The 26,586-nt window shown below is 36.9% G+C and overlaps 1 protein-coding gene across 12 annotated transcripts; it reads right to left on the reverse strand.

The window, feature by feature from the left end:
• On the reverse strand, positions 1-25,725 carry LOC107687104 (gastrula zinc finger protein XlCGF46.1-like). Of its 12 annotated transcripts, none has more exons than XM_016484288.1 (16): positions 25,618-25,725; positions 22,836-22,990; positions 22,457-22,648; positions 20,707-20,826; positions 19,060-19,183; positions 18,885-18,968; positions 17,556-17,639; positions 16,250-16,333; positions 14,502-14,585; positions 7,020-7,103; positions 6,269-6,352; positions 5,584-5,667; positions 3,609-3,692; positions 2,594-2,677; positions 1,546-1,664; positions 1-428 (listed from the first exon to the last, which is right to left on the reverse strand). In XM_016484288.1, exons 2-16 carry the CDS (start codon positions 22,878-22,880, stop codon positions 264-266), a joined length of 1,521 nt encoding a protein of 506 aa, XP_016339774.1. In that variant the 5' UTR covers positions 22,881-22,990; positions 25,618-25,725; the 3' UTR covers positions 1-263. The 12 variants fall into 12 exon arrangements, with proteins under 12 accessions (XP_016339774.1, XP_016339773.1, XP_016339778.1 ...); XM_016484287.1 differs by having other exon boundaries at positions 20,677-20,826; XM_016484292.1 differs by lacking the exon at positions 17,556-17,639 and having other exon boundaries at positions 20,677-20,826.
• Positions 25,726-26,586: the final 861 nt, after the last annotated feature.

Genomic DNA, 26,586 nt, shown 5'->3' on the forward strand with positions numbered 1-26,586 from the left:
TTTTGGTTAGTAACATGAAATTCCCATGTTAGGTGTGTTTTTTGTTCCGCACCTCTTAAAAGTACCATACAACCCCTTCTAACCCCATAATATATTACCAAAAAGTATAAAACAACCCTCAATGATGTTTGTTTCTAAATAAAGAAACAAAAGAGGGGAATTTCCCCTCATCCTGTCTGTAGCGCATCTCTCTGTCAGCAGGTGGAGCCACAGTGTTCCTCTGGGTGTGCTGTCGTCTCAGGGCTCGTCTAAAGAGTATGGTGTCAGACAGCGAGTCGGCCCGGGGCGGGGTGTAGAGGACTCCACGTGGACGGAGGGGCTGCGGGAGGCTCCTGGGTGAAAGAGCATGGCTGGGCCTCGACTTTTGCCACACCGCGACCCTGACACAATCGCCGATGTCTCAACAGTCTGTCTGTCCGTGAGAAGTTCTTGAAGTGAAAAACAAAGAAGTTACTGAATGCATTTACACTTTTGACTTCACCTCAATGATGATTTTTCCTTGTGCTCATTTAATGAAAATCCCAAATTGCAAATGATAAATTTAATAATTTATAAGTGTATTCCATTTGTACATGGCTACAATGTTTGTTGGGTTGAAATGATGGTTCTTTCTAATTTAGAAGATAAATAATATATATAAATAATAAATAAATAATAATAATAATAAAATTCTTAAAGAGAGTTCACTCAAAATGATTTGAAAATGATTCACGTCGTTTTAAGTTTTGGTTACTTAGACTTTAAATGGAGAGGCAGAAACCACTCAGGTTTAATTAAAAATATCATACTTTTTGTTTCAAAGAATAACCAGTCTTATGGGTTTAGAACAACATGTGGGTGAGTAAATGGTGACAAGTGTTATGAGGGCAAACCAACTTAACTTGTTCAGACACCTACCTAGCAGTAGTGGCATCATTGACATTTAGCCTACGTATTTCAATATAATGCATTACTTCCCAAACTGGTAATAAAACAAATTCAAGACAGCTGCAAGGACCAAAGCCCTGTTCACACCACTTCGGGTCACCAGTCTCTGCAAACTTGGTCACTCATAGGCGTTACAATACATCCACTTCTAGCATTACTTTAGGCATGAGAGGACTCTTTTTATTTTATTTAGATTACAAAAGAGAAGACAAACAACTCTAAAGCCATTTTCCCTGATGAACAGCTGGCAGTATGTTTGCAGTGAGCAGACTTGATTTAATGTAAAATCTTATTATAACAACTACATATTCTGTCTAATAGGATAAACTTCTCCATCTTCCTAACATTTCACTACAGCATTTGACAGGACAGATGACGTGCGCTCCACTGACGTCATTCAATGCATAATTACATGAAGTTTAATATTTCTCAACTTTCTCAAATGAACACGCCCACATTGCGTCGCCGATGGTTTCGGTTGCTGGAGGTCGACAGCTCTCCTTGAAAATGATTGTCTCTTTGTTGCTGCAAGTTTCTTGCGGTGTGAACGGGGATAATGGATGATCATGGGAGTTGTCCCATACCTTACAACCGCTGTGTTATAAAACGTGTTCTTACCTGCTGGCAGCGCTCACACTGGTAAGGCTTTTCACCACTGTGAACACGCTTGTGTCTCTCCAGATGGTACCTCTGAATGAACCGCATGTCACACATGTCACAAGCAAACGGCTTCTCTCCTAACAGAGAAAAACAGTCTTTATTAAAGCACCCCACATCTTTATTCTCACAGCATGCCACAACATACAACATCGACAAAGAGACTGAAACACTGTTTCTGGACATGCAAGGATCGAGACTGATTGTCATATGGGGTCCCACATGAGAGAGTATATGCATGCTTAGAAATAAAGTATTTGACTCCATACAAACTCGAGTTTGTAGAGTTTAATATGGAAGAAAAAACCTGCTTGATTGTAAAGTGGCACACTGGGGTTTTGGTTTTAAAAATCAGAAACCTAGTTTGAGACTTGAGGTTATGTTCTACCTACTTGGAGACTGATCATTAAATCGGTAATAAGAAAGCGCTATTTTTTTTCTAATCGATTATGCTTTAATACTTAAATGAATGCAAGTAAACTTAATAAACACAAAAACACACCCTCAGAAACATGAGGCAGGAGCACCTACACAGATATTGTGAAACCTGATACTACACGCAAGCGTGAAGTGAGTCTTGCAAAACTCGTGCCCACGAGCAGTAAATTAAAGGGGCGAAAACATTTTTAAATGTCTTGACTTTGATACACATATTATATGATGCTAACAAATATTTCAAAAGTAACAGTTCTTATTCAAAAGTCATTTACTAAACATTTTGGCCATTAAAGGGTTAGTTCACCCAAAAATGAAAATTAGTCCATAAATTACTCACCCTCAAGTCATCCTAGGTGTACATGACTTTCTTCTTTCGGACGAATCCAGTCGGAGTTATATTAATTTATGGGCTAATTTTCATTTTTGGGTGAACTAACCCTTTAATTTGAATAAGTCAATTATCTCACTGTTTTTTTCCCCCTAAACACCTCAACCACAAAATATATCCAAACTTTAGTTTCAATCAAGGAGTACTGGGTACAAATCAGGGGTACAATGAGCAGACACATACCAGTATGAGTGAGGCTGTGTCTTTCCAAGTGGTAACGTTGGAAAAACCGCATGTCGCACATTGAGCAAGCATACGGCTTCACCCCTAAATGTAGAGTCAATTTTAGTGAGTGAATGTCTTTACACAACATTCAAAGCAACAAAATTTTAACGCTGTTTAAAAATGTAGAGCATGCTATTGATTGATTTTTTTTTTCTGCATGCTGACCTTAAATACTCATTACAACACTTGCCATATTATAAGATCAAAAATTGCTTGTCTAATGCAGTTTGTGTGTTTGGATGGTTTTAAATAGAAATAATTTCCCCAAACAACAAAGTGAAAGTAAAGTGGCTAAGGTAAAATGTTTTTCTTTTTTGTTTATTATTATTATTATTATTAATTTTTTAATTAGTAGATGAGGGATGAGTCAAAATTATTTTCAGTAGTAATACAATCATGCCACAAATGGTCACGATAGACCGGTTGTACTAATCCCTGACCATTCCTTTAAACTATGTGGCAGAACACAATCTCAAAAACATGAATGAATGAGTGAATTGCATCGGGGCACTTAAGGTAAATTCATGTCAATCTTGTCTCATAATGAATTTATTTGAACAGTACCTAAGGAGTGGGTTAAAGAAAGATTCATTTATAAGTGGAAATATCTATAAATTATCAGCAATTCAATAATAATAATAATAACAATAATGATAAATAAACAGTTTCTGGGGATGGTGGATATGGAGCAACATGACAGGCTGCTATAAGTGGCATGATGACTTTGATGACAGATATACTGTGTATCTATCAGGTACATAGTAGGACCTTTATGGAGCACTATCATTAAATAATGAAATGTTGCTGACTCTGATCTTAAACTGTGAAATAGAAACATTTAATAATGGCCATTTTATGCTTTCATGTGTCAACGAAGCAGAAAATGGTTGTTGCTCAAAACTGAATGAAGTCATTTAGCATGCAGAAAACGAACATTAACTACAAAAAGGCAGGGGTTTGAGATGACACATACCCGTATGAGTGAGGCTGTGTCTCTGCAGGTGGTAACGCTGAAAAAACCTCATGTCACACATCGAGCAAGCATACGGCTTCACCCCTGAATGCACAGAGCACCAACAGTTCATGTATGCGTTTCTATTAATATAGCAGTTTTGGGGGAAAAAAATCCTGCTCATACTAAATGCATCTGCAGTAACCAAAAAAAACAAAAACAAATAAAATGTGGACTATATTACAAAGCATCGTGAAATTAGATAAAGTTTTGTGTGTGCATTATAATCATTTTATATTTAACATGATATTTTGTGTGTGCCACAAAGATTTAGTTGTCAACCATGCCTGCTGATAATAATCCCCTCCTCTGTAATCAGATGAGCATAGATTCAGTAAAACAGATAATCCTGCTTTGGAAAAAAAGGAGGTGGCATTATCGTCAGCGTCTTATTTCCCCCCTATTTTATGCTTGCTGAATAGGAAAAATACAAACTCGAGTTTGTTGTAGTTTAAACAGATTGTGTCTCTCTCCATAACATACTGAGAGCTTTCGTAGGACTCGCAAAATTTCAAAATCCCTGGTAGCCTTTCAGACAGACATTCTTCAGATTTTGGTAGCCCAAAATGAATTTAACTAGCCCGAGAAAAAAAAAAAATCCACGGCTGAACTGCGGACAAATCAGCATGATCACAAACTTCAGTGACTGTATTTTTCCTTCAATTAACAAGTCAAGAGAGTAGGGGTGCAACGGATCACGGTTCGGATCATATTACAGATTTGGAGTCACAGAGTGAATCATTTTTAGGATTAACAAAAAAAATGGTTCTTTATTATTCAAACAACACTTATTTAAAGAACACTTTACTTATTTGATAACAGGAAAAAAAAAACTAGTAGCATAACTTAAATGACATTTTTAAAGGCAAGTGAACGACAGTGATAAAACAAGAAAAAAATAATTACAAGCATATACAAATAAAACAAAGTTACAAGTAAAAGAAGGTCTAACATTAGTTTTCAGGTACAGAAATGTAATAATTAAGTGTAAAGCCACACTGCACAGTGTTCACTGAATAAATTAAATATAGATCAATATTTGTTAAAGTTGTGTTTTGTTGTTTGATTGAAGGAATAGTTCACCCAAAAATGAAAATGAAAAAAATAAAAATCAATCACATATGTATCATTAAATTGGATACGTGCATTCGTTCTTAAAGGGACAGCAGGCTATAAATAGCTGCTGCTGTCTGTGTCATTAATGTTAAAGGATAGTTCACCCAAGAATGAAAATTTTGTCATCATTTACTCACCCTCATGTCTTTCCAAACATATCTTCTTTTATGTTCAACATAAGAATGAAATGCATACAGGTTTGGAAAGACGCGAGGGTGAGTAAATGACAAAATTTTCATTTTTGGGTGAACTATCCCTTTAAAATTAATGACACAGACAGCAGCAGCTATTTATAGCCTGCTGTCCCTTTAAGAACGAATGCACGTATCCAATATAATGATACATATGCGATTTCTTTCTCAACTGTTTATGTTCACTTAAGACATAACCTACTGTGTGAACGAGAATATTTGCCGAGACCGGTATTTTGAGATAATTGTGTGTGTATGTGTCCATTCAAGCTCAAGGATACGCAAAAGAGGAATCAATTCTGTGTTAGTGCGAGTACGCTGAAAAAAACAGTGTGCGAGTACAAAACTGAATTCTCTTTTGCCTCTTCATGTGCTTGAATGGTTTAAAATGCTGAAATGTTTAAATTAGCAACATGTACAAATGACCAACTATGATCCGTTTCACCATTACAAGCGAGTGAACAATGTGAATCAAGGAAGGAATTTCATATCGCTATTCAAGATGACAGGTGATACATTTTGGAAGCTGGACTTGAAGACACAGCCTCACGATGTCAGGCTAGTGATTTTGCGAGCCCTGCTTTGAGAGGCAATTCATAATAATACATATAGACAGAGATTTCACATACCCGTATGGGTGAGGCTGTGTCTCTGTAGATGGTAACGCTGGAAAAAACGCATGTCGCACATGGTGCAAGCATAAGGCTTCACCCCTAAATGCACAAAGTAGCAGTGTATTAGTCTTACTGCCACCTGTCAACTTAAACCAAGCACTCATGGAAACTGCTCAACTCACAGAACAATGTAAAAAAAAAGGAAGTTTTCACTACAGTCTCATTAGCCAAGTAAGATGAGTTATGCATAAAAATGCTAAGAGCAGTTCACAAACTGAGCATCTACTAGACATGAAATACGATGCAGTGCTGCCACCTTAGAAATATGGCAATAGTTTTGAACAGGTTAGGCTAAAAACTTTGGGTTAAAATGTAACTATGAGCTTATAGATTTAGGCATTTCGACCTTTTGGGAAGTGCTTTCTCTTTTTTAAATGTGCTAGTACTTAACTATAGAATAATTATTCTTTTCTCAGATTTAGACTGAAGATTATTAAGCTAATTTTTGGTCTGATTTTATGCATTGACTGTAAAATGGTTTATGAAAGTGGACAAAATTGTCATTATGGATGAACTAACATGTCAATATATGATACATCAATGAATCATTTACTTATAAAAAATAATATGGAAATGTGTCAAGGATAGCTGACAGTATGCACTTTAACCCAAGAGCACATTAAGACAGAAAGACACATACCAGTGTGAGTGAGGCTGTGTCTCTGCAGATGGTAACGGTGGAAAAAACGCATGTCACACATGGAACAAGCATACGGCTTCACCCCTGAATGACCAGAGCAAAATATTAACCATACGCATCATCTTAATAATACAACCTAACAAATTTTAATTGAGAATCAAAGATAGTAGCCTAATTTTACATTCTGACCCAGTTGTCATGTTAGTATGACTACATCATGGTTAGTTCCTAACAAGAGCTTCACGGTCAAATTATACAATAATTCTCCAACAAAGAGTTGATGTTGGAAATGCATATTTTCATAATTATTGCCAAATACAGAAATCTCTATCATCATTAACTGACTGTAGTTGTACTGTGATTATATTGCCTATAATAAACCTTTTTGTTCTCCACAAAGTCTTCCAAATAACAAGACAAAAAAATAAAAATAAAGATGATATATCCTGCTCATGAAACAATGAACCAACTACTATGAGTCAAACATGAACCACTTCGCTAATTTTTTTAAATTTTGTGAAACTCGAAATTAGTAATTCTTTCTTCAAGTGAATAACTATGACTGACACTCTATGGGTGTACTTAAGGGAAACTTCACTGCTCCTCTTCCGAAAACCTTTTTAATAAATCTGAACAAGATGAAACATTTAATAGTAAAAGCTCATAATTTCGAACATTATTTTATGTTCATTTATTTTACATGCTGAAGAAAACCAGCAGTGTGAGAGGGGTACAAAGAGACGACACATACCCGTATGGGTGATGGTGTGTCTCTGGAGATGGTAGCGTTGGAAAAACCTCATGTCACACATTGTGCAAGCAAATGGCTTCACCCCTAAATGCAGAGTACTAGTATTAGAATGGACTTGCGGATATCAGCTTCAATGTAGCAACTTCATGATCAAAGATAACAGAACAATCACAAGGGAAACAGTCACAAAAAACAAATAAAATAAAGTCAAATTTTTGATGAATAATCCTCTATTTAAAAAAATATATATATTATAATTGAACATGACAACTAAAGCCTCCATGCATATGGAGCCTGGAGGGGAAAAAATAATTATAATAATCAAATTAGAAAACAGTGTTAACAACAGTAGGCTCATTCTCAGGAAATGGTGCCATTTGTGCCCCATGAATGAAATACAAAAACTGCTGTAAAAAAACACGGATATTTTAAAAACTAATATATAATAGTCTAACAGACTTCCCTTTTAGATTTAATACAAAATTGTTACTACGCAAAACAATGATAATTGTTAGTAAACGGTAATGAAGTGTAGTTTTAAGGCTGCTGCATGGCACCAGTGTTATTGCTTCTTGTTAGTGCTGTTTATAATGCTGGGGCGCTCTAACCATTTACAATGATTGAAACTGCTTTAAAATATAGAATTCTATGTAGATTTCTAATGGGTCAGACGTGTATTGTGGTCTGTGCTGACTTACACATATGTGACCCTGGACCACAAAACCAGTCATAAATGTAAATGTGTCTGAAAGCTGAATAAATAAGCTTTCCATTGATGTATGGTTTGTTAGGATCGGAAAATATTTGGCCGAGATACAACTATTTGAAAATCTGGAATCTGAGGGTGCAAAAAAATCTAAAAATTGAGAAAATCGCCTTTAAAGTTGTCCAAATGAAGTTCTTAGCAATGCATACTACTAATCAAAAATTAAGTTTTCATATATTTACGGTAGGACATTTACAAAATATCTTCATGGAACGTGATCTTTACTTAATATCCTAATGATTTTTGGCATAAAAGAAAAAACAATAATTTTGACCCATACAATGTATTTTTGGCTATTGCTACAAATATCCCCCAGCGACTTAAGACTGGTTTTGTGCTCCAGGGTCACATATGATCCGCTTTGTGCTATCGTATCTTTGGAGTGGAGGCACAGAGTGGTGGTTTGTGTGACACTGACACAAAATCAGATTTCATCCTCCCCAATGGAAATCACACTGCCTGAACTGTTCACTATCCTCCTTTACAGTAAATAGTAAATGTGTAGTCAAGGGACTGATTTCTTCTGCAGCTTTAAGGCCCGGGTATACTTCTTTTTCTGCATTACGCTCCATCTCGCACACAGCTGTGTTCGTGCAGCTTTCAAAGTATACTCAACCGCGGGTGAGCATGGATGGATGACTTTAACATGCGCAATAGCACTAGTGGACTCTTTGTGTCTCAACATTCACCTTGTGCCTGCGCTGTTGCATACACACCATCTGCATGGACAAAAAAAATTGGGCTGTAATTTGTTTTGGAGGACACTAGCTATAGATAACCCTAAAGGCCCCAATAACCTTAACGTGAAATCAAAGACAAACTTGTATGATGTCATTTCGAACAAAGTCATGTCAGAACAAATTTTGTTTTAGGAATTTGAAACAGCTTTACTGGACATTTGCACTGGCTGGTAAAAGCCTTCAAACTACCATTAGTCCATGGTGATTTCACAATAGGTGAATAAAAGTTTATTTCTTCTGATCAGTCTGTCAAGGTCAAATGCGAGTAAAACATGAATGCACTGGAGAGCTGCTGCATAGCAGAAACTAAAGTTCTCCAGAAGTTATGACTGATAACCGATGTACTCTTAAACTAATGTTGCGGCTATCTCATAACCCCCTCACACAAGTGCTTGTCAATGCGGGGGTCTTTTGTTGCTATTATCCGCTATTATCTTTTAGTTTTTAGTTTCATTTTCTAATGTGAAACAAGGCACGGTTGTGGAACAACAGATTAGTGCAAAACAAAAGAACAGTGAAGTTTTTTTATTATATTTACAGAAATATTAACTATTTATGTGTGCTGTAGTGGTATCATTTCCTAGTTAAGAGCCATCTTTGAATTGAGTTGAATTGAGTTTCACATTATGAGCCATAACTGACCTTTAACCCCGTTTTGAATGTAAGAGTTCATCATTATTCAAAACATTACATAAGAGAAATTTAGTTATATTTTCTTGATTATAATTTGCGGTTTATGCTGCCTCTCATGCACACACCTCTTTTTAGTCAGGATTAGATTCCAATTTCGATCTGCTGGTTTAAGTGAAAGTGAAGTGATGTGTGGCCAAGTATGGAGACCCATTCTGGGAATTTGTGCTCTGCATTTAACCAATCCAAGTGCACACACAGAGTAGTGAACACACACACACACACACACACCGTGAACACACACCCGGAGCAGTGGGCAGCCATATTGATGCGGTGCCCGGGAAGCAGTTGGGGGCCTTGCTCAAGGGTCTCACCTCAGTCGTGGTATTGAGGGTGAAAGAGAGCACTGGTTATTCACTCCCCCCACCGACAATCCCTGCAGGACCTGAGACTCGAACCAGCAACCTTCAGGTTATAAGTCTGACTCTCTAACTATTAGGCCACGCCTGCCTTAACGTGTATTACATTTTCAAAAGAGGAAATCCTGAAGAAATATGCTCCAAAAAAAAAACAAAAAAAAACGATGTTCTCCATGTTTCCTATTATGTCAGACAATAAAGCACATGACATACTCAAGATTACGATTTTAAAAGTGCTATCTAAATTATTACTCCCACTTCCCAAATAAAAGCAGGATTACTTCAAGGTAGGGATGTTCATTTCGGTTATTTTTCCTAACCGACAACCGACGCTCGTTAACCGATTATTAACTGTTAATGCGACAAGATTATTTTAAATTCGAATTAAATTCAATTAGAAAGGATACGTGTCTGTGACCCGTTAAAAAATACTAACATTTGTTTCCCGGGGATTTATTTTACATGGGCAAAAAGCAGCAAACAATAGAACATGGGGATTCACATGGTCATATCATATCACATCACGCACCTGCAGCGCTTCTGCGAGTGGAGAAAAACATAATAAAGCTAGGCTATATATTTATAACGAATAAATAGGTCTATACGAGAAATATATTTTTACTTAAATAATAAATGAAGAAAACGAAAGAAAAACTATGCAACAAGTAGCCTAGTATGCAGAGTTTCGGTTCATTTTTGTGCTGCGCGAAAGGAAACCGACGGCAGAAAGCGGCATCCTATTTTTCTTTAGGCTTATTTTACAAAAGCACAAAGATTTGTTTTTATTGTGAATGTACACAAATAAAGGCAAACCTTTTACAATTCCGATTATGTTTATGACTAAAAGTAGTAGTTGCTTCCACAGTTAGAAGGAAAAAACTCAAGTGATTGCGCCTGCACCGCATGCGCGCACACATTTAAGCATTGCTACCTTGATAATGCAGCCTGTTCATTATCATAATAAAATACAGTCAGTCAAACATATGAAAAGAAAAAACACACTGCTCAGTTTAAATATGTAGTAAAAATCTGTGCCGTTAAGCGTTATCACAGACCGCCATGATGTTATGCAAACCAATTTGTTTTACGTGGATATTGGAATGCGAGTGAAGTAGGCTATTCAAATACATTGCGAATACGGAAACATTTGATTTTGTGTCAAATGAGAGATGCAACGTTGTTTTCAGTTTCGTTTTAGCCTAAATTAATTTGTTTTGGCTTGTCGTTTAGCTATAGCTTCTTATATTTTTAATTATTGTTCTTTTCTAAATACTGTTAATTGAATGGCTTTGTTGTGGAGTGAGGGGAACTAAAATAGCCTAGCTATGTTTACAGTGTTTATTATAATGTTTGTAAACATTTCACGTCGGCATTAGGCCTATTTCTGAATTAAATAATAAAATGCGACTCAGACGTGACTTATGTTTTTTCTTCCTCTAAAAAAAAACGAAAAAAATTGTATACGCGTAGCGTATTTCAACTATGTAGCAAACCTTTTTAAATATTTTGATAAAATACTAAAAAAAATAAATAAATAAATGACTTTTTAAACCGTTTAACTGATTGTATTAATCGGTCAAAATTTTTCACGGTCGGTTAACGGTTAACCGGTTAAAATGAACATCCCTACTTCAAGACACAAAAAAACTAAATTAAACTACCAGGCATCATTTTCAAATTAGTAGGTATATGAATTCGAATTTTACAGTGACAGGTTTAAAATAAATGTAGTGCTTCAGGGTTAGTAACAATACATATCTACTAGAACCTTGCAAGGCATACACTGATCAGCAACAACATTAAAATGACAGATGATGTGAAGACCATTGATTTAATATACTGTTTCAATGGTACTTGTCAAGGGGTGGGGTAAATTAGGTAGCAAATGAACAGTTAGTTCTTGAATTTCATGTGTTGCAAGCAGGAAAAATGGGCAAGCGAAACGATCTGAGTGACTCTGACAAGGCCAAATAGTGATGGCTAGACGACTGGCTCAGAGCATCTCCAAAACGCCAGGTACTGTGGGGTATTCCTGGTTTGCAGTGGTTAGGACCTACCAAAAATGGTGCAAGGAAGAACAACCACTGAACCAGAGTTAGGGTCATGGGCACCCAAGGCTCACTAATGTATGTGAAAGTGAAGTCTAGCCTGTCTGGTCCGATCACACAGAGCTACTGTCTCTCAAATTGCTGAAAAATTGAATGCTACTTATGATACAAAGGTGTCAGAACCAGTGTTCCCTCTAAGCTGCAGAATAAATAATATGTCGTGCACAGGACAGACGCAAAAATTAGTTGGGGAAAGGTTGAATTCTAGTAAATTTAAAATAACTGCATTGCTCGGGCAAACCTCTATAGAGTTGGTGTCGCTGTAGTTAGAACCGGTGAATGCGGTTTACAGGTTTCATAGAAAGAATGATGTGCGCTCTGAATCAGTCGCTGTAGAATCGAATACGAAATAACTCAACATGAGAGCTAACGCAAACGCAATGACATGTGAGAGTTGGTGTCGCTGTAGTTAGAACCGGTGAATGCGGTTTACAGGTTTCATAGAAAGAGAATGATGTGCGCTGAATCAGTCGCTGTAGAATCGAATACGAAATAACTCAACATGAGAGCTAACGCAAACGCAATGACATGTGAAATAAAACATCATCATGTTTTAAAGAAGAGTGTCTTGATTAAGTGGTGGAAATAGCATTACAGTCACACACAGGTGTAGTAGTGTGCAAACTCTACTACATGGGGATGTTTTAGATAACTGTAAAAGAATTCACATATTCACGTTTTTTGAAAATATTTATTTGAAAATATTTTTATATTCTATTATATTATAAGCCTAAATAATTGACCTCAAATAGGGAATTCAAGAGCAATAACGGTTTAATTTTTTCATATTTGCTATATTATATTACATTATATCATATTATATTATAAAGAATTGAACTATTCTGTGTGAGATATTTTTTTTAATAAAATTTCTTGGTAAGTAAAACTGCACTGTAAAACATGTTTTCTCAGGTAACCTAAAATGTGCATCATTCAGTTACATCAAGGGTCAAATTAAATATAAATAGCACATTAAAGTTAAAAGTTACACACTTTTTCGTGTGCGCGCTGTACAGGTCTGGTATACTTAGGTATTCTTTATATATAAAAAATATTTTTGCTCAGGTGGCCGAAATGCCCGCCCAATAGAGAACATTTTTGCTCAGCAAGAAAAAAAATTAGAGGGAACATTGGTCAGAACACTGCATCGGAGCTTCTGGGACTGTGTAGCTGCAGATCAGTCACCCTTTCAACCGCTGAAAGCACCTAAAATAACAGGTGAGCAACACAACTGGATCATAGAGCAATGGAAGAAGGTAGCCTGGTCTGATGAATCTCATTGTCTGGCCGGGTGGTGGATTCAGGTGGATGGTCGGGTGTCTATGCGTTGTTTACCTGGGAAAGAGATGGCAGATGGCGGAAGACGGATGTTCTGTCGGAAACCTTCGGTCCTGTCATTCATGTGGATGTTACTTTGACACATACCACCTACCTACCGCAGACTACATACAGCCCTTAATGGCTTTGCTGTTTGCTGATGGTAGTGGCCTCTATCAGTAGAATAATGCACCCTGCCACACGGCACAAAATTGTTCAGGAATGATTTGAGGAACATGATAAAGAGTTCAAGGTGTTGCCTTGGCCTCCAAATTCCCCAGATCTCAATCCTATTGAGCATCTATGGGATGTGCTGGATGAACAAACTCAATCCATGGAGGACTTGCAGGATCCATCCAATCCATCCTTGAAAATTGCAGGACTTAAGGGATCTGCTGCTAATGTCTTGGTGCCAGAGACCACAGGACACATTCAGAGGTCTTACGAAGTCAATGCCCACGCCACTTCAGCTGAAGTTTTCTTCCAGGGAAGTAATCAGAAGTTTGCAGGACTCTCTGAATGAGGGATTTCCCAATCCTGCAAGCACTTGCTTCACCGGGAGGAAATACCAAAGCACGCGCTCCACAGATCGAAGACGAGACAATACAAGATAATAGCGCACTCATCACCAACTGGACAGGGGTGGGAATTACACTTACAAGTTGCAATAGATATTTCCATCTTTGCTAAAAAAAAATGACGAATAATAATTGGTTAACGCGACCACTGCTGCTGACACTACCCATACCCCTTTACCCACACTTAGAAGTGCAGTGATTTCTGAGAAACCGTGTTGAAAATTAAAACAGCCAAACAAACAATTTAGTGAATATTTGCTAGTTGTCTTTTCTCTGATGGTGTTTGTACCAAACCATGTTTTTTTTTGTTTAGCATAGTGTGTTCATGAATTTGGGGGCGGAGCAATGAAGGGAGGGACGTGTTTCTTTTTGTTAGCAGTGTGTTTGTTTGGTTGTTTACTTTAGATATCAACAGTGTTTCTCAGAAATCACTTACTGCGCCTTTAAACCTAACCATATCACATTAACGTAAGCACATAGTAGTTGACAACTAATATAAAGTGTAATATAAGGTTTCCCTCAATGTCTATGATGGTTATGACCCTGCACTTTGGGGATAAGGTGGGAAAATATAATTTCTAGGATGCAACAACCTTCAACAGTAACCTCTTTGAACAAACAAACAAACAAACAACCAAAAGAGAATGTCTGTGCCGGGATATGGCACAGTTCCCTGAGAATGGGCCGGCCATGACACACCCCTGTGGCTGAGACCATGTCATTAGAGATGACAACGATGACAAAATTAAATAAATAAAATTGGTGCAACTCAGAGGACAATGAATAAATTATGTTTACCCCTTTGGTCACAAAAAAAGCAAAAATGCACATGGAGAACCATGGAAAGTGTGATTGCCGTATAATAAAGGCTGCAAACTAAAGTGTTTGATATGTTAAATGTGCATTGCCCCCTTGGACTCATACCCGTATGGGTTAGGCTGTGTCTCTGCAGGTGGTAACGCTGAAAAAACCTCATGTCACACATGGAACAAGCATACGGCTTCACTCCTAAACACAGAGTACTGGAATGTTAAGTTTTGATGAATAAAAACTTTCAGTATGTCCAACACCCCATTGCATTGTCTGTAACTATGCCCAAACTCGAGTTTGTTGCAGTCAAACCTATGTTTGAAAACTGTTTTGCTTACTATAAAACTTATAGTAAAACTTATAATAAAACTACTGTTTTATCATGAACTATAAAAAGCAATGTGTACAAGGTATTAAAGCATTGCTGCCAACTGTTTAATAATACTGAGCCAGAAACATTTGGAGGTCCCCCCATGTTCGCAATCCCCTGTTTATAATCGTGTTATTGTAGAAAGCAAGTTTCCAACAGGTTTTAAAAACCCATCTTCATTGCCAAGGCAACAGTCCAAAAAAATAATCAAATAAAAAAAATAAGCACAATATAGTGACAAACACTGACAAGTTGGCAACAGTGCTAAGCTGTGCATTGGTGTAGTCAAGTAGAACATACTGCTTTATTTAATCAGAAACCGTCTAAATGTTATTTGTGTATTTTACTTTCATTTTATTAAAAGCAGGCCAACAGCGCCCCCTACGGGATTAAAACTCCTTACCGAACGAGCGTTAGGACCCGGGGGAGGCTGCCGCGGCATGTGCTATTACCGTTTACTCTATCACACACGAACGCGTCATTCTGTACGTGCATTCTCAGTTTAAATGCAGCGATCCAAAGCAGTGAATTCAATCACCATTCAGGCAAAACTTTGCTTCAAAAATGAGTCACACTGCTAATGTGATCTAATCACTAGCACACCCTGTGCACATGTGAGTTAACCTATTCCTCTTATCGGCAAGACATATCGACATAATTTTTCATATCGGGCCGATGCCGATATGTACATTTAAAGCCATTATCGGCCGATTCGGATATCGGTCCGATAATATCGTGCATCCCTAACTTTTTTCTCATTACTTCAGTAATAATATGAATGTTTGTAAGACAGAAATGATACTGTTTGACAAGATTGATTGTGAAGCTGTTTCATACCTAAACATGATAACTGCTCTCTCTGTGTCAGCGGCAGCTCGAATGCAGATTTGAATGTTCTGATATGACTTTGTAAAAGGTGAATTTTAGACACAGGAGAATCAGTATCATTTTGAAATAAGATCGCCTGGGTGTTTGAATTGAGATGGCAAAAAAGCACAAATATCTCAAAATCAGTGGAATTTTGGGAAGAAAACTAAGGAAGTTGTCATTCTTCAATAAGATGTTGAAGGGAGCCATACTTTGTGTGCACCTTCAGAACTTAAGATCATCTGCAGTACTGCTCAAAAGCCAACCACAATGACATACATTTTTTTTCAAGGACATTTGCTTTTAGAACAAAGATAAGCAGAGCTCCTTTCAAAGATAGAGGTGAAAGAGAAAAGCAATTTTTGTGAAGATTAAATATGAAGCTTCAACAGGGACTTGTGATTGCCTCACAGACAAAGCAAACGTCATGCAGACGATATCTAGCATGCTAAAAAGGCAACAGAGGCAACAAGGTTCATGTGCATGACAATGTGCAGGAATGCTCAGCAAAAGCAGAAAGGAACTGCAGATTGAGCATAACACCGAATGGTTCGAAAATATCAGTCAAACGAACAAAAGCAAAGCAGAAAGTTGCAGCAGCGCAGTGGGTAGAGAAGACTTGTACCCGTATGAATGAGGCTGTGTCGCTGAAGGTGGTATCTTTGGAAAAATCTCATGTCACACATGGTGCAAGCATATGGTTTGACCCCTAAACGCAGAACAAGATATCAATAAACTGTCTTCAAATTGTAGTTCTGCACATCATACGACAGCTTACTCAAAAGTACAGCAAATCTGCAAACTAGTACTGCTGACCTACATCTGTTTAAATGGATATTTATATTTATCTAAAAGTTATTCTCACATTTTCAAACGAGTCTAAAAGCCTAGAAGTTAGGGCTGCACAATTATGACAAAAATCGTAATTTTCGATTATTCCCTTGAAATTGTAATTGCGATTATTAATTATGATTATAACAATTTACATTGAATGATGTTTATATCATTGTTTGGTGCAACTGCATGCCATATTTTTATATGAAAATAAACAAGCTGAAAACACTCTGACTGAAAAACTTTGTGCTTTTCTATAGTATTAAGCCTCAAATGTCAAATATACATCGGATTGGTTTCTTCTTTAAATGATAAAAAAGTAAAAATATGAATGGTATTATAATGTTATACTAAAACTAAAATTAAAATAATGGGAAAAACCCTTAAGATAACATATAGAAAGAAAAAAACGCATTTTAAGCACGCAGAATAACATAAGTGGACTTTGAACGATTAATTGCCGCTTTGAACGATTACATAATTGTGGCATCCATAATTGTAATCGCGATTAGAACTTCGATTAATTGTGCAGCCCTAGTAGAAGTAGTACTGTTTTCCTAGCATCAGCTCAAATTAACTTTTTTTTTTTTTTTTTTTGGGGGTTGGGTCAACTTTCTTATTGCTCAAATGCTTAAAAAAAGATACATTTAAAACATGGTGTGAATAGCTTTAGTGCAAAAAATATTTGCAAATATTTTAGACTTGTGTCTTGTGTCATTCTAATTGGTGTGAAGAGACCTTAAAAAATAAATGAATAAAATAAAGGTTTTTGTTCTGTGTAGACGCGCTATGATCTGTAACTGTTTATGAGTATCCATTTTTGGGTTTATATAATTAAAAATACTAATGAGAGCACCTTACAGTATTTTTACCATATATCAAAAACAACAACAACAACAAAAAAAATAATAATAATAATAAAAAAAGAAAAATCTACAAATTGTGTGCAAGAATTTGATATCAATTATAGTTAATGTAAATAAAGATGATACTTGTTTCATAAAACATTGCTATAACATTTTTAAAGAGTGCTATTGTATAAAAAGTAAATATTGAAGGATTGTTTTAGAAATAATTTCCAATGTAACGACACATACCAGTATGAGTGAGGCTGTGCCTCTCCAAGTGGTAGCGTTGGAAAAACCGCATGTCACACATGGAACAAGCATACGGCTTCACCCCTAAATGCACAGAGTGGCAAATTCAATGATCGTCTACACAGAATCAAAACCTTGCTCAAATGTCCTCATAACAAATATTAAGCTTTATACACACAAGGGTTTAGCTGATTCAAGACACAGTACATGATTTTTGCTTTAGTGCCTACTTCAGAATAATGTACAAACAATTATTCAGGATTCATGCAATGTTCATGAAACTTTAGCCAAGTTCACACTACAGGATTTTAAGCCCGATTTGCAAGTGAACGAGCTCGCCGACAGGTCGGGCTGTGATCAGGGGGGAAATCAGCGGGTGATCAGCGCTCGGCAATCTTTATGTGTGAACTACTCAACGACGCATCAAAGAGGCTTGCTAATTCCTTCCCGACATCCATTTTCAAATAAACAACTCCGGTTTCATGTGTTGTTTCACATCATTCCTGTTCAACTTCTCGCGTGTGTTTTCGTGAGAATACGTGGTTTGGGGTCTGTGTAGAGTCGTTGGGTGACAGAGTTGTTGTCAGCTCGTGTAGTGTGTGACTCCCTGTTGTGGATCATTCACGTAGTGTCACGTAGTGTGAACACCACAACGACTTCAAGACAGACAGCAAGTCATGCAGTCTGAACAGCACAGCGATCTGCCAACGTTTAAAGTCGTGTAGTGTGAACTTGGCTTTTGATAAAATGTGTCTGATCACCACCGGGAAACAAGTCTGAAGGCATTACATAGTCATTTAACTAAGGTGCAAATTAGGTGTACAGGGAGAAGACTTGACATAAAAACTGCACTACAGAACTTTGGCCTCTCTATTGCCATCTGTGGCTGCAACATAAAAATTGCACGTCACTTGTGGAGCAGTTATTGTCTCCTGTGATGATCATCACATCAGAGGAGCTCTAAAGCTTCACCTGACCCAACAGCTCAATATGAATTCATATTAAATGCTTATTAGAGCGAATCAGGGTAAGGAAAGAACATGAATTCAAATAACTTTTTTCATATATTTGCTAAATAATGGAATTTAGTTCAATTTTAACCAAAAAATAATAATAAATAAATAAATCTTCTATAGTGCAGCTTTAAGAACATTTCTGTTCTGGTATTTGGACATTTCGATATTTTAAATAATACAAGTCCAATAATTCATCACTCACATACAAATAAATGATCTTACCTCTAAAAGCACATTATTTACATTTATCAAATGACAAATGTGAAGGTAACAATTACGGTTTAAAATCAAAATGGAGAGGAACAAGTCGTACCAGTGTGAGTGAGGCTGTGTCGCTCCAAGTGGTAACGCTGAATAAATCTCATGTCACACACGGCACAAGCAAACGGCTTTTCTCCTGTGATAAAGGCAGACACTCGAGTGAAAAACAGTGAAACACATTAACATATCACCACAATCTAACATGATCAATATATAAATATTCATACCAGTATGAATGAGAATGTGTCTCTTCAGGTGGTATCCACTCCTGAAGGCCCCGTAACAGTGATCACAGATAAAGTTCTTCTGGACTTTTGAAAGTGGACAATTACCATTTTCATCCACAACCGTCTATCAGGAAAATGAATGGAAGACGTTTTAATTGTACTGATCGCTCTTTTCAATGGACTGGAATTTGCAAGGTTCAAAAAAGACACACAATTATCAGAAAAATTATCCATACACTATATTCCAAATCTTCTGAAGCAACACAACTTTGTGCGAGGAACAGGCTGAAATGTAAGTCTTTATTCACTCACAATCCTGAATAGCTCTCGATGGCACATTCTTGAGAACAGCATTAATAACTATCTTTCTTTTTGAGTGGGATCTTTTCAATGAATTAATTGAAGCATTACAACTTACAACACATTATATATATATACTGTATATATATATATATATATATATATAGAGAGAGAGAGAGAGAGAGAGAGAGAGAATGTGTAGTAAGTTGTACTACTGTACCCTTTAAAATATAACTTTAAAAAAGGTAACTTTTTGTATCCCTACTACAAATGCATGATTACATAAAAATCTATATCACTGAGTTTATGTCTTGTTTATTTTTTCAGTTTCAACTACATCATACATTTCACACTAAAATGCATGAAACACTGACAAGGCATGCATCACAAAACCATGTATTCCAGTTAGAAACTTAGAAATCAGTTGACAGTCACCCACGAGGGAAATCAAGTCACAGAGCAGAGGCAAATATCATTGCATGACAATTATGTAATATTCCTTTTGAAATATATATATTTTTTAGCACAATACTCAATGCTGAGTAATGCACAGTATTGCATAACGCATACCAAAATGAAAATTCTGTCATAATTTACACATGGCAATGCTATATAACTTTCTTTATTCTGCAGAACACAAAAGAGCACATTTCATAAAAGCCAGAGTGGTCCAAAATGAAACTGAACCACATGAACTTTTATAATAAGGGAAACACACACACACACACACACTCTTAATATATGTTCTGCAAAATAAAGAAATGGATACAGGTTTGGAATAACATGAAAGTGAATAAATGACACAATTTCCATTTTTTGGTGAACTATTCCTTTAAATGCACATAGTATAAAAAGACATGCAGACACAGGTCTCACACACAACAGAAAAAAACTAACTAACATAACAAAAAGACGTCACACATAAAATAACCTAAACTTAACCTAACTAGCCAAGTACCAAACTTCAAAAGAAGCAGATATGCTTTATTCCTAAAAATCACAGCCCGGCTTTAAATCACAGCAGATACTGGTGCTGTGAAAACACAATAACAGTTATTGTGCTACAGCGTTGCCCTCCCTTTCCAGACCGCCCCACCCCCGACCAAAACCAGCCATCTCCTCCCCCACATCACCACAAACACACCGTTACCATACACGAACAGACCGTTTAAATGCTTGCCATGTCACATTTGAAGAAATATTTTTATTTTCTCCGTAACCCTCTCACACAAGCACTGAAAATGTCTCACGGAAAGCAGTGTATTCAAACAAACTTTGCATGACATGACACGCTACACTACACCCCCACACACTGACCTTCCCTGCTTGCCCCTCCTGCTCTCTCACTTTTGAGGGTGTTCCTGACTTCCTGTTCTTTTTCTTCATTGCATGCATGTCTTCATTGGGTCTCATTTCCTTCTCATCCAGCAGTCGGGGAGCTGTAAAATCAGCCTCCTTCCGCAGAAGCTACAGACACACAAACACATAAATTACAAATGTTTGTAAACCTACAATGCCATCTCTGCGTTTTAATACAACACTATAAAATAAACAGATTTCTGAAATACTGTTTTACATTTTGCCAACAAACTGAATGAATGCATTTCAGTTTTTATTTTGTGCCAATAATTACCGGCTTATACGTAGAGGTCAAGGGTTTTTTTTTTTTTAATAGCCGAAGGCAATACTAATAACTGGGTAGTAGATGCATAACAGATTTTTTTTTTTTACATTTGTGACCCTGGACCACAAAACCAGTCATAAGGGTCAATTTTTCGAAATTGAGATTTATACATCCTCTGAAAGCTGAATACACAAGCTTTCCATTGATGTATGGTTTGTTAGGATAGGGTAATATTCGGCCGAGATACAACTATTTGAAAATCTGGAATCTGAGGGTGCAAAAAAATCAAAATATTGAGAAAATCCCCCAGCGACTTAAGACTGCTTTTGTGCTCCAGGGTCACATTTAATTTCTAACCTGCTTTTTGCCTTTACCAGTTCATTTTAAATGGCCCTTCTGTGTGAGAAAAGTAAAAAAAAAAGTACAATAATCCATGTAGTGTTTTAAATAATATGTGATTATTAAAGATCAATTTGCAATTATTAAAGAAACAAAGATAAAATAATTAGCAAAATGCTAGTTTCAGATGAAACAGAGCGTCACATTGTAGGACATGTCCAACATTACTGAATTTAAATGTATACTTATTATTATACACACTTTTTTAATCAAAATCATGGTTTAAAAATAACGGAGTTCCTTTGGAATTCTTTAGCTTTTAAGAACTGCAGGGTTTTCCGGTAGTAGACGGAACTAAGTGGTTGGGGATTATTTGGAGGCCATGACTGACAAAGGCCAGGGGGGTAATTTGGCCAGGACACCAGGGTTACACCCCTACTCTTTACGAGAAGTGCCATGGGATTTTTTTTTAATGACCACAGAGACTCAGGACCTTGGTTTAACGTCTCATCCGAAAGACAATATAATAAAAGAAAAGAAATATACATAGGCCTATATTTTTTCATATTTGTTTATTTTATTTTTCTTTATAATGAATTATTCTGTATAGATTGAAGATATAAGAATGATTATCAGTTCCACACACCGAGATATATAAATTCTACATTTATTTAAATGAGGGAAAAAAACTTCACTGGTATCGGATCGGTATCGGCCAATACCGAACCCTAGGTATCGGAATCGGTATCGGGAGGCGAAAAAGGCGGATCGGAGCATCCCTATTTAAAACCAGAAAATCATGCATTATACATTAACAGGGCAGTTGGCAAATTTTGTAACTACCACACTTTTGTTAGCCGGCCAAATCAGAATCAGTGATATTTCACTACATTTACATTTAATTATTTAGCAGACGCTTTTATCCAAAGCCACTTACAAATGAGGACAATAAAAAAGGACAACAAGTGCTGTTTTGGCCAATATGCAAGATGTGTCTTTAGCCGTTTCTTGAAAATTAGTTATGAGTGTTTTTTTGTTTTGTTTTTGTCCAGATGGCACAAAATAACCAATTTAACCAAAATAACTAATTTGCAACTCTAATCACTAATCTATAGCTTGAAGGTATCTCCTAACCAGTGGAGGGCAGGTCATGCTCGTTGGTAAGACCATGTGTCCTTGCGTCCCACGGTCCTGTGCATCCCTCTGGGCTGAACCGTGGCCTGAAGCCGGACCCAACGGCGACATCATTCTCTTAGGAGCAGCGATGGAACTGGCCTGCATCAGAGCCATGCTGGACAGCACCGCTTCACATCCCAACAGCCCTGCCTTTAAAACACAACATCAAGACCAAGAATAACAGATGAGCTGTTGTTGCTGGAAGTGTAAACTGTACGTGGTAATCAGTTAGCACTAAGGGACTTGGGACTAGAATTAAAGCGAAAATCCAAAATCGAACAACCCGATAGAGGAAAATAAGATAGCCTAGATGTCCTGAAACGTGTAGAGAACTAACCCATTTCATGTGGTCCCGGACCGAGCTGCCGGGTATGTGTGACATGGTGGAGGACAGCGGTTGAGAGACAGGCGAGATGTGTAGATGAGACGTCAGTTTGGACCAAGTGTCACACAAGTCTCAGCGGACTCTATCATGGGGCAGCAATGTCTTTTCTTTGCGGTGACAAAGATGGATTAGAGTAGAAACATGAGACATTCACAAAGCAAATACAGCAAGTGTTGTAAGACTGATCAGGGTGGGTAACACAACAATTACAGGCTTTCATCAACTGGAGGCAGCACTCAAACCCATAAATTACTTTGAATTAGGGCTGTGCAAAAAATCTAATGCGATAAAGCAAGTAAAAAGTCAGTAAAGCCGCTCCTGTGATTAGTAGTAAATCTCTAGCACGTGCGTTCAGATGGAGCGGCATTTACTACACAGAGCCGTAGTTCACTGACAATCTACACAAAATCGCGTTCAAAATCGGAAATGAATCGCCTGCGAATTTAAATGCGATTTTGCATAGCTTGTCAGTGAACTACGGCTCTGTGTAGTAAATGCCGCTCCATCTGAACGCACGTGCTGGAGATTTACTACTAATCACAGGAGCGGCTTTACTGACGAGATGCTCATGAAAATCGCATTCGGTTTTTTGCACAGCCCTACTTCGAATACAAAGAATTTGCCAGGTCTAAAACTCAAACTGTGTGTGACGTAAATGATGTTGATTACATAAATATGTCAATTTGTGTTCAATGTGTCTCACTGTTTACATTCATGCCAATTTGATAGCAGCTCTGGCTCCTAGGCATACTGAAAATGAGACTTTATCCCAAAAACCTTGAGCCCGATCATCAGAAGTGTGGGAATTCTTTAAACAGAGACCTAATAAAATGGTGCTCTGCATGCTTGGGTAAAAGTGAAATGGCCTACCGCAACATAACTGCTAGTGCAGGAGCATCTCAAAAGATAACATCCTCGGGCTCCGACTTCAAAATTACAAAATTTTATTTGGACCATTTGGTCTGATGTTTGGTTGGTACTAGGGGTGTGCGATATATATCGTCTGCGATAATATCGTAATTTGGTACTTACACTAACCGAAGTCGATGTTGGCAACATTTAGCAAATAAATAATGCAAGTGCATTTCCTATTACAGTCAACACTTGGACATTGTATAGTAACTCATACTTAACAATGTACACAGTAACAGATGGCTGAATATACAAGCACTGGAATGTGGTCGCCTCGTCAGTCCATATTTTGTGCTTAATACGGTCGTGTTCAGATTTTTCTTTTCATTTATTCATTTTTTTTCCCTATAAATGAACTGAAACCTGCAAAGTTTTGGTACTCACAACTGCATTCTTGAGAAACCTGTGCTGTTTGAATAGTTATGATAATTGTTCATCTGTAAGTTTACCAAAATATTAATTGACTAAAATAATCACTAGATTTTTCGGGGAAAAAGATGGTAAGATTAACAGATTTATCCAAAAAAAATAATAAAAATAGATTGATTAATCGATTAACCACAAGCCATTGTTTCGGTTGAAGATGAGACCAAACAGTGACAACAACAAAATACTGAATAGCAAGTTATTAGCAACTATCGATGTTCACGTTTTTGAGTGCTTGTTGTTTAAAGAAGTTAAAAGATACCAACACATCAAACGCACAACAGAGAAGAGAACACTTTCTAGTTTGTGCGCATCGATCATATGTTTTTGCACATTAAAATCAAATGGACTACACTTTGAAAGGCTACGCGTTTGCCTGTCCACGTACGCTAAATATTTTGATCAATACCAATGCATACTTTGGCTTAAATGAAGATTACCAAATGGATATTTTTGACTTGAAATGTTAACTGGATGAAGCTCCTGCAAAACGCACCTGGACTCTACATTCAATTTATGCGCTAAACTGCTATGCATCTGTAACTAGCAGAAGAATAACTCAACAATTAGTATAATTAATAAAATGTCACCATTTATTGACAAATAGTGTCTTATATTGTTGTCAGCATTGTATAAAAGCAACAATCCATGCTTAAATATCGGTTTCTAGCAGTATACTACATTAACTCCCATACAAATATATTAGATTATTTATAAACAAATTAAAGACATCTTTGTAGGGTTTTAAGTCAAAGCCTGTTTGTCTGGTACATCAATCAACTACAAATCCTTGTGGGCTTGATCAGCAGTGTAAAGCCCCTTTAAACAGGAACGCATATGAGGTTTTAGATCTATTTCTCTCAACCCTCTTTATTCATCTGACACATCCAAACCATGTCATGATGACTTGACTGAGGTGTGTTAACAGTTAACTGGTGGAAGACATCCACCAAGTGTGCTGCTGGTGAACTCCAGGCTGTTAAACGAGGCAGAGGACTTACATTATGCGTTCAACAGCAGACACCGAATGCATTCATGCACGTTGTCATGAATGTAGGCAGATGAAAGGATAACTTATACACATCCCAGCGCGCTGTTCTTCGCACTAAACTCCCTCGCGAACCAACAATCCTCAGCTAACACACCTAATCCTTTCATTCAGGCGAGCTTCGTTAATTCAAGCCCTTTTAAGCATTCAACCGCAGGTCTCGCATCAGTCAGGAATGGTTTATTTTAAACGGGTTCATGTGTGTGTCGTGCATATATGGCTTTCTATAATCAAATCTCTAGCTCTCGAGGCCGCTAAAGGCGCACCAAACCACATCATTCCGAGCGATAAAAGAGCAGTAATAATCATTTCTATTGACGCTCAACGTGTAGTGCTCCTAAATCTTACCTTAGTGCTGCTCAATTTCGCTCTTTTATTCTAACTCGAGTCAGTTTACAAACACAGGAAACGCCACCGGAAAAGCTCCACGAGAACGCGCACACTGGCTGCAACGTCACTAAGTGTTAATGAGCGAAACAACAACACAGCAGCAACAACACTAACTTATTTGTTGACCAAAGTCTTCTCAGTACCATGTCAAACAAAGACATTCGTTCAATTATTAATAGATCTCAGATTTCTTTACCTGCTTGTGTGAGTTTTTGGAATAACATATTTAGTGATATAGAATGGGAAGAGTTTTGGCTTCTTCGACAAAAATTCTTCTTATCTAATAAAGTTGTTGAAGTCTCTATCAAAATTATCCATAATTGTTATCCGGTAAATTATAAACGTGCTAAATTTAACAATAGTATTTCCCCCCAATTGCTCCTTTTGCCTTCAGTCTGAAGAAACAATCAATCATTTGTTTCGGGACTGTGCTTATTCTAAAGGGTCGACTTTTCCAATTTTGTTAACAAATATTTATATCCAAACTTTTGTATAACCCCCCCAAAAATTGTTTTTTGGTTACTCTTTGAATTTAGACCCTTCTCACTGTAAATTTATTATTAATCTATTGCTATATCTTGCTAAATTTTACATTCATAAGTGTAAATTTTCAAAGAAAACTCCCTACTTTTTTATTTTCAGGAAAGATTTTGATGTGTATGTAAACTCTTTAAGAAACTCTAATAATTCTATTGCATGTAAGACTCTTTCATGGTGTAAGTCTTATAAGCTAACATAGTATGCTTTGGAGTATTGTTTGTAACCCTTATTGTCTTTTGTTCTTACTTGTCTTTGTAATTGTATTTGCTGTTCTTCTATTGCATGATAAAAATACATGAAAAAAACAACACAGCAGCAACTGTAATTTACACATTAAGGATGTTGTTTGCTTTTTTGAAAACCAAAACAAATCTTTAGAATCTACTG

Source organism: Sinocyclocheilus anshuiensis, unplaced genomic scaffold (assembly GCF_001515605.1).
Source record: "Sinocyclocheilus anshuiensis isolate Anshui unplaced genomic scaffold, SAMN03320099.WGS_v1.1 scaffold3186, whole genome shotgun sequence".
Classification (NCBI taxonomy): domain Eukaryota; kingdom Metazoa; phylum Chordata; class Actinopteri; order Cypriniformes; family Cyprinidae; genus Sinocyclocheilus; species Sinocyclocheilus anshuiensis.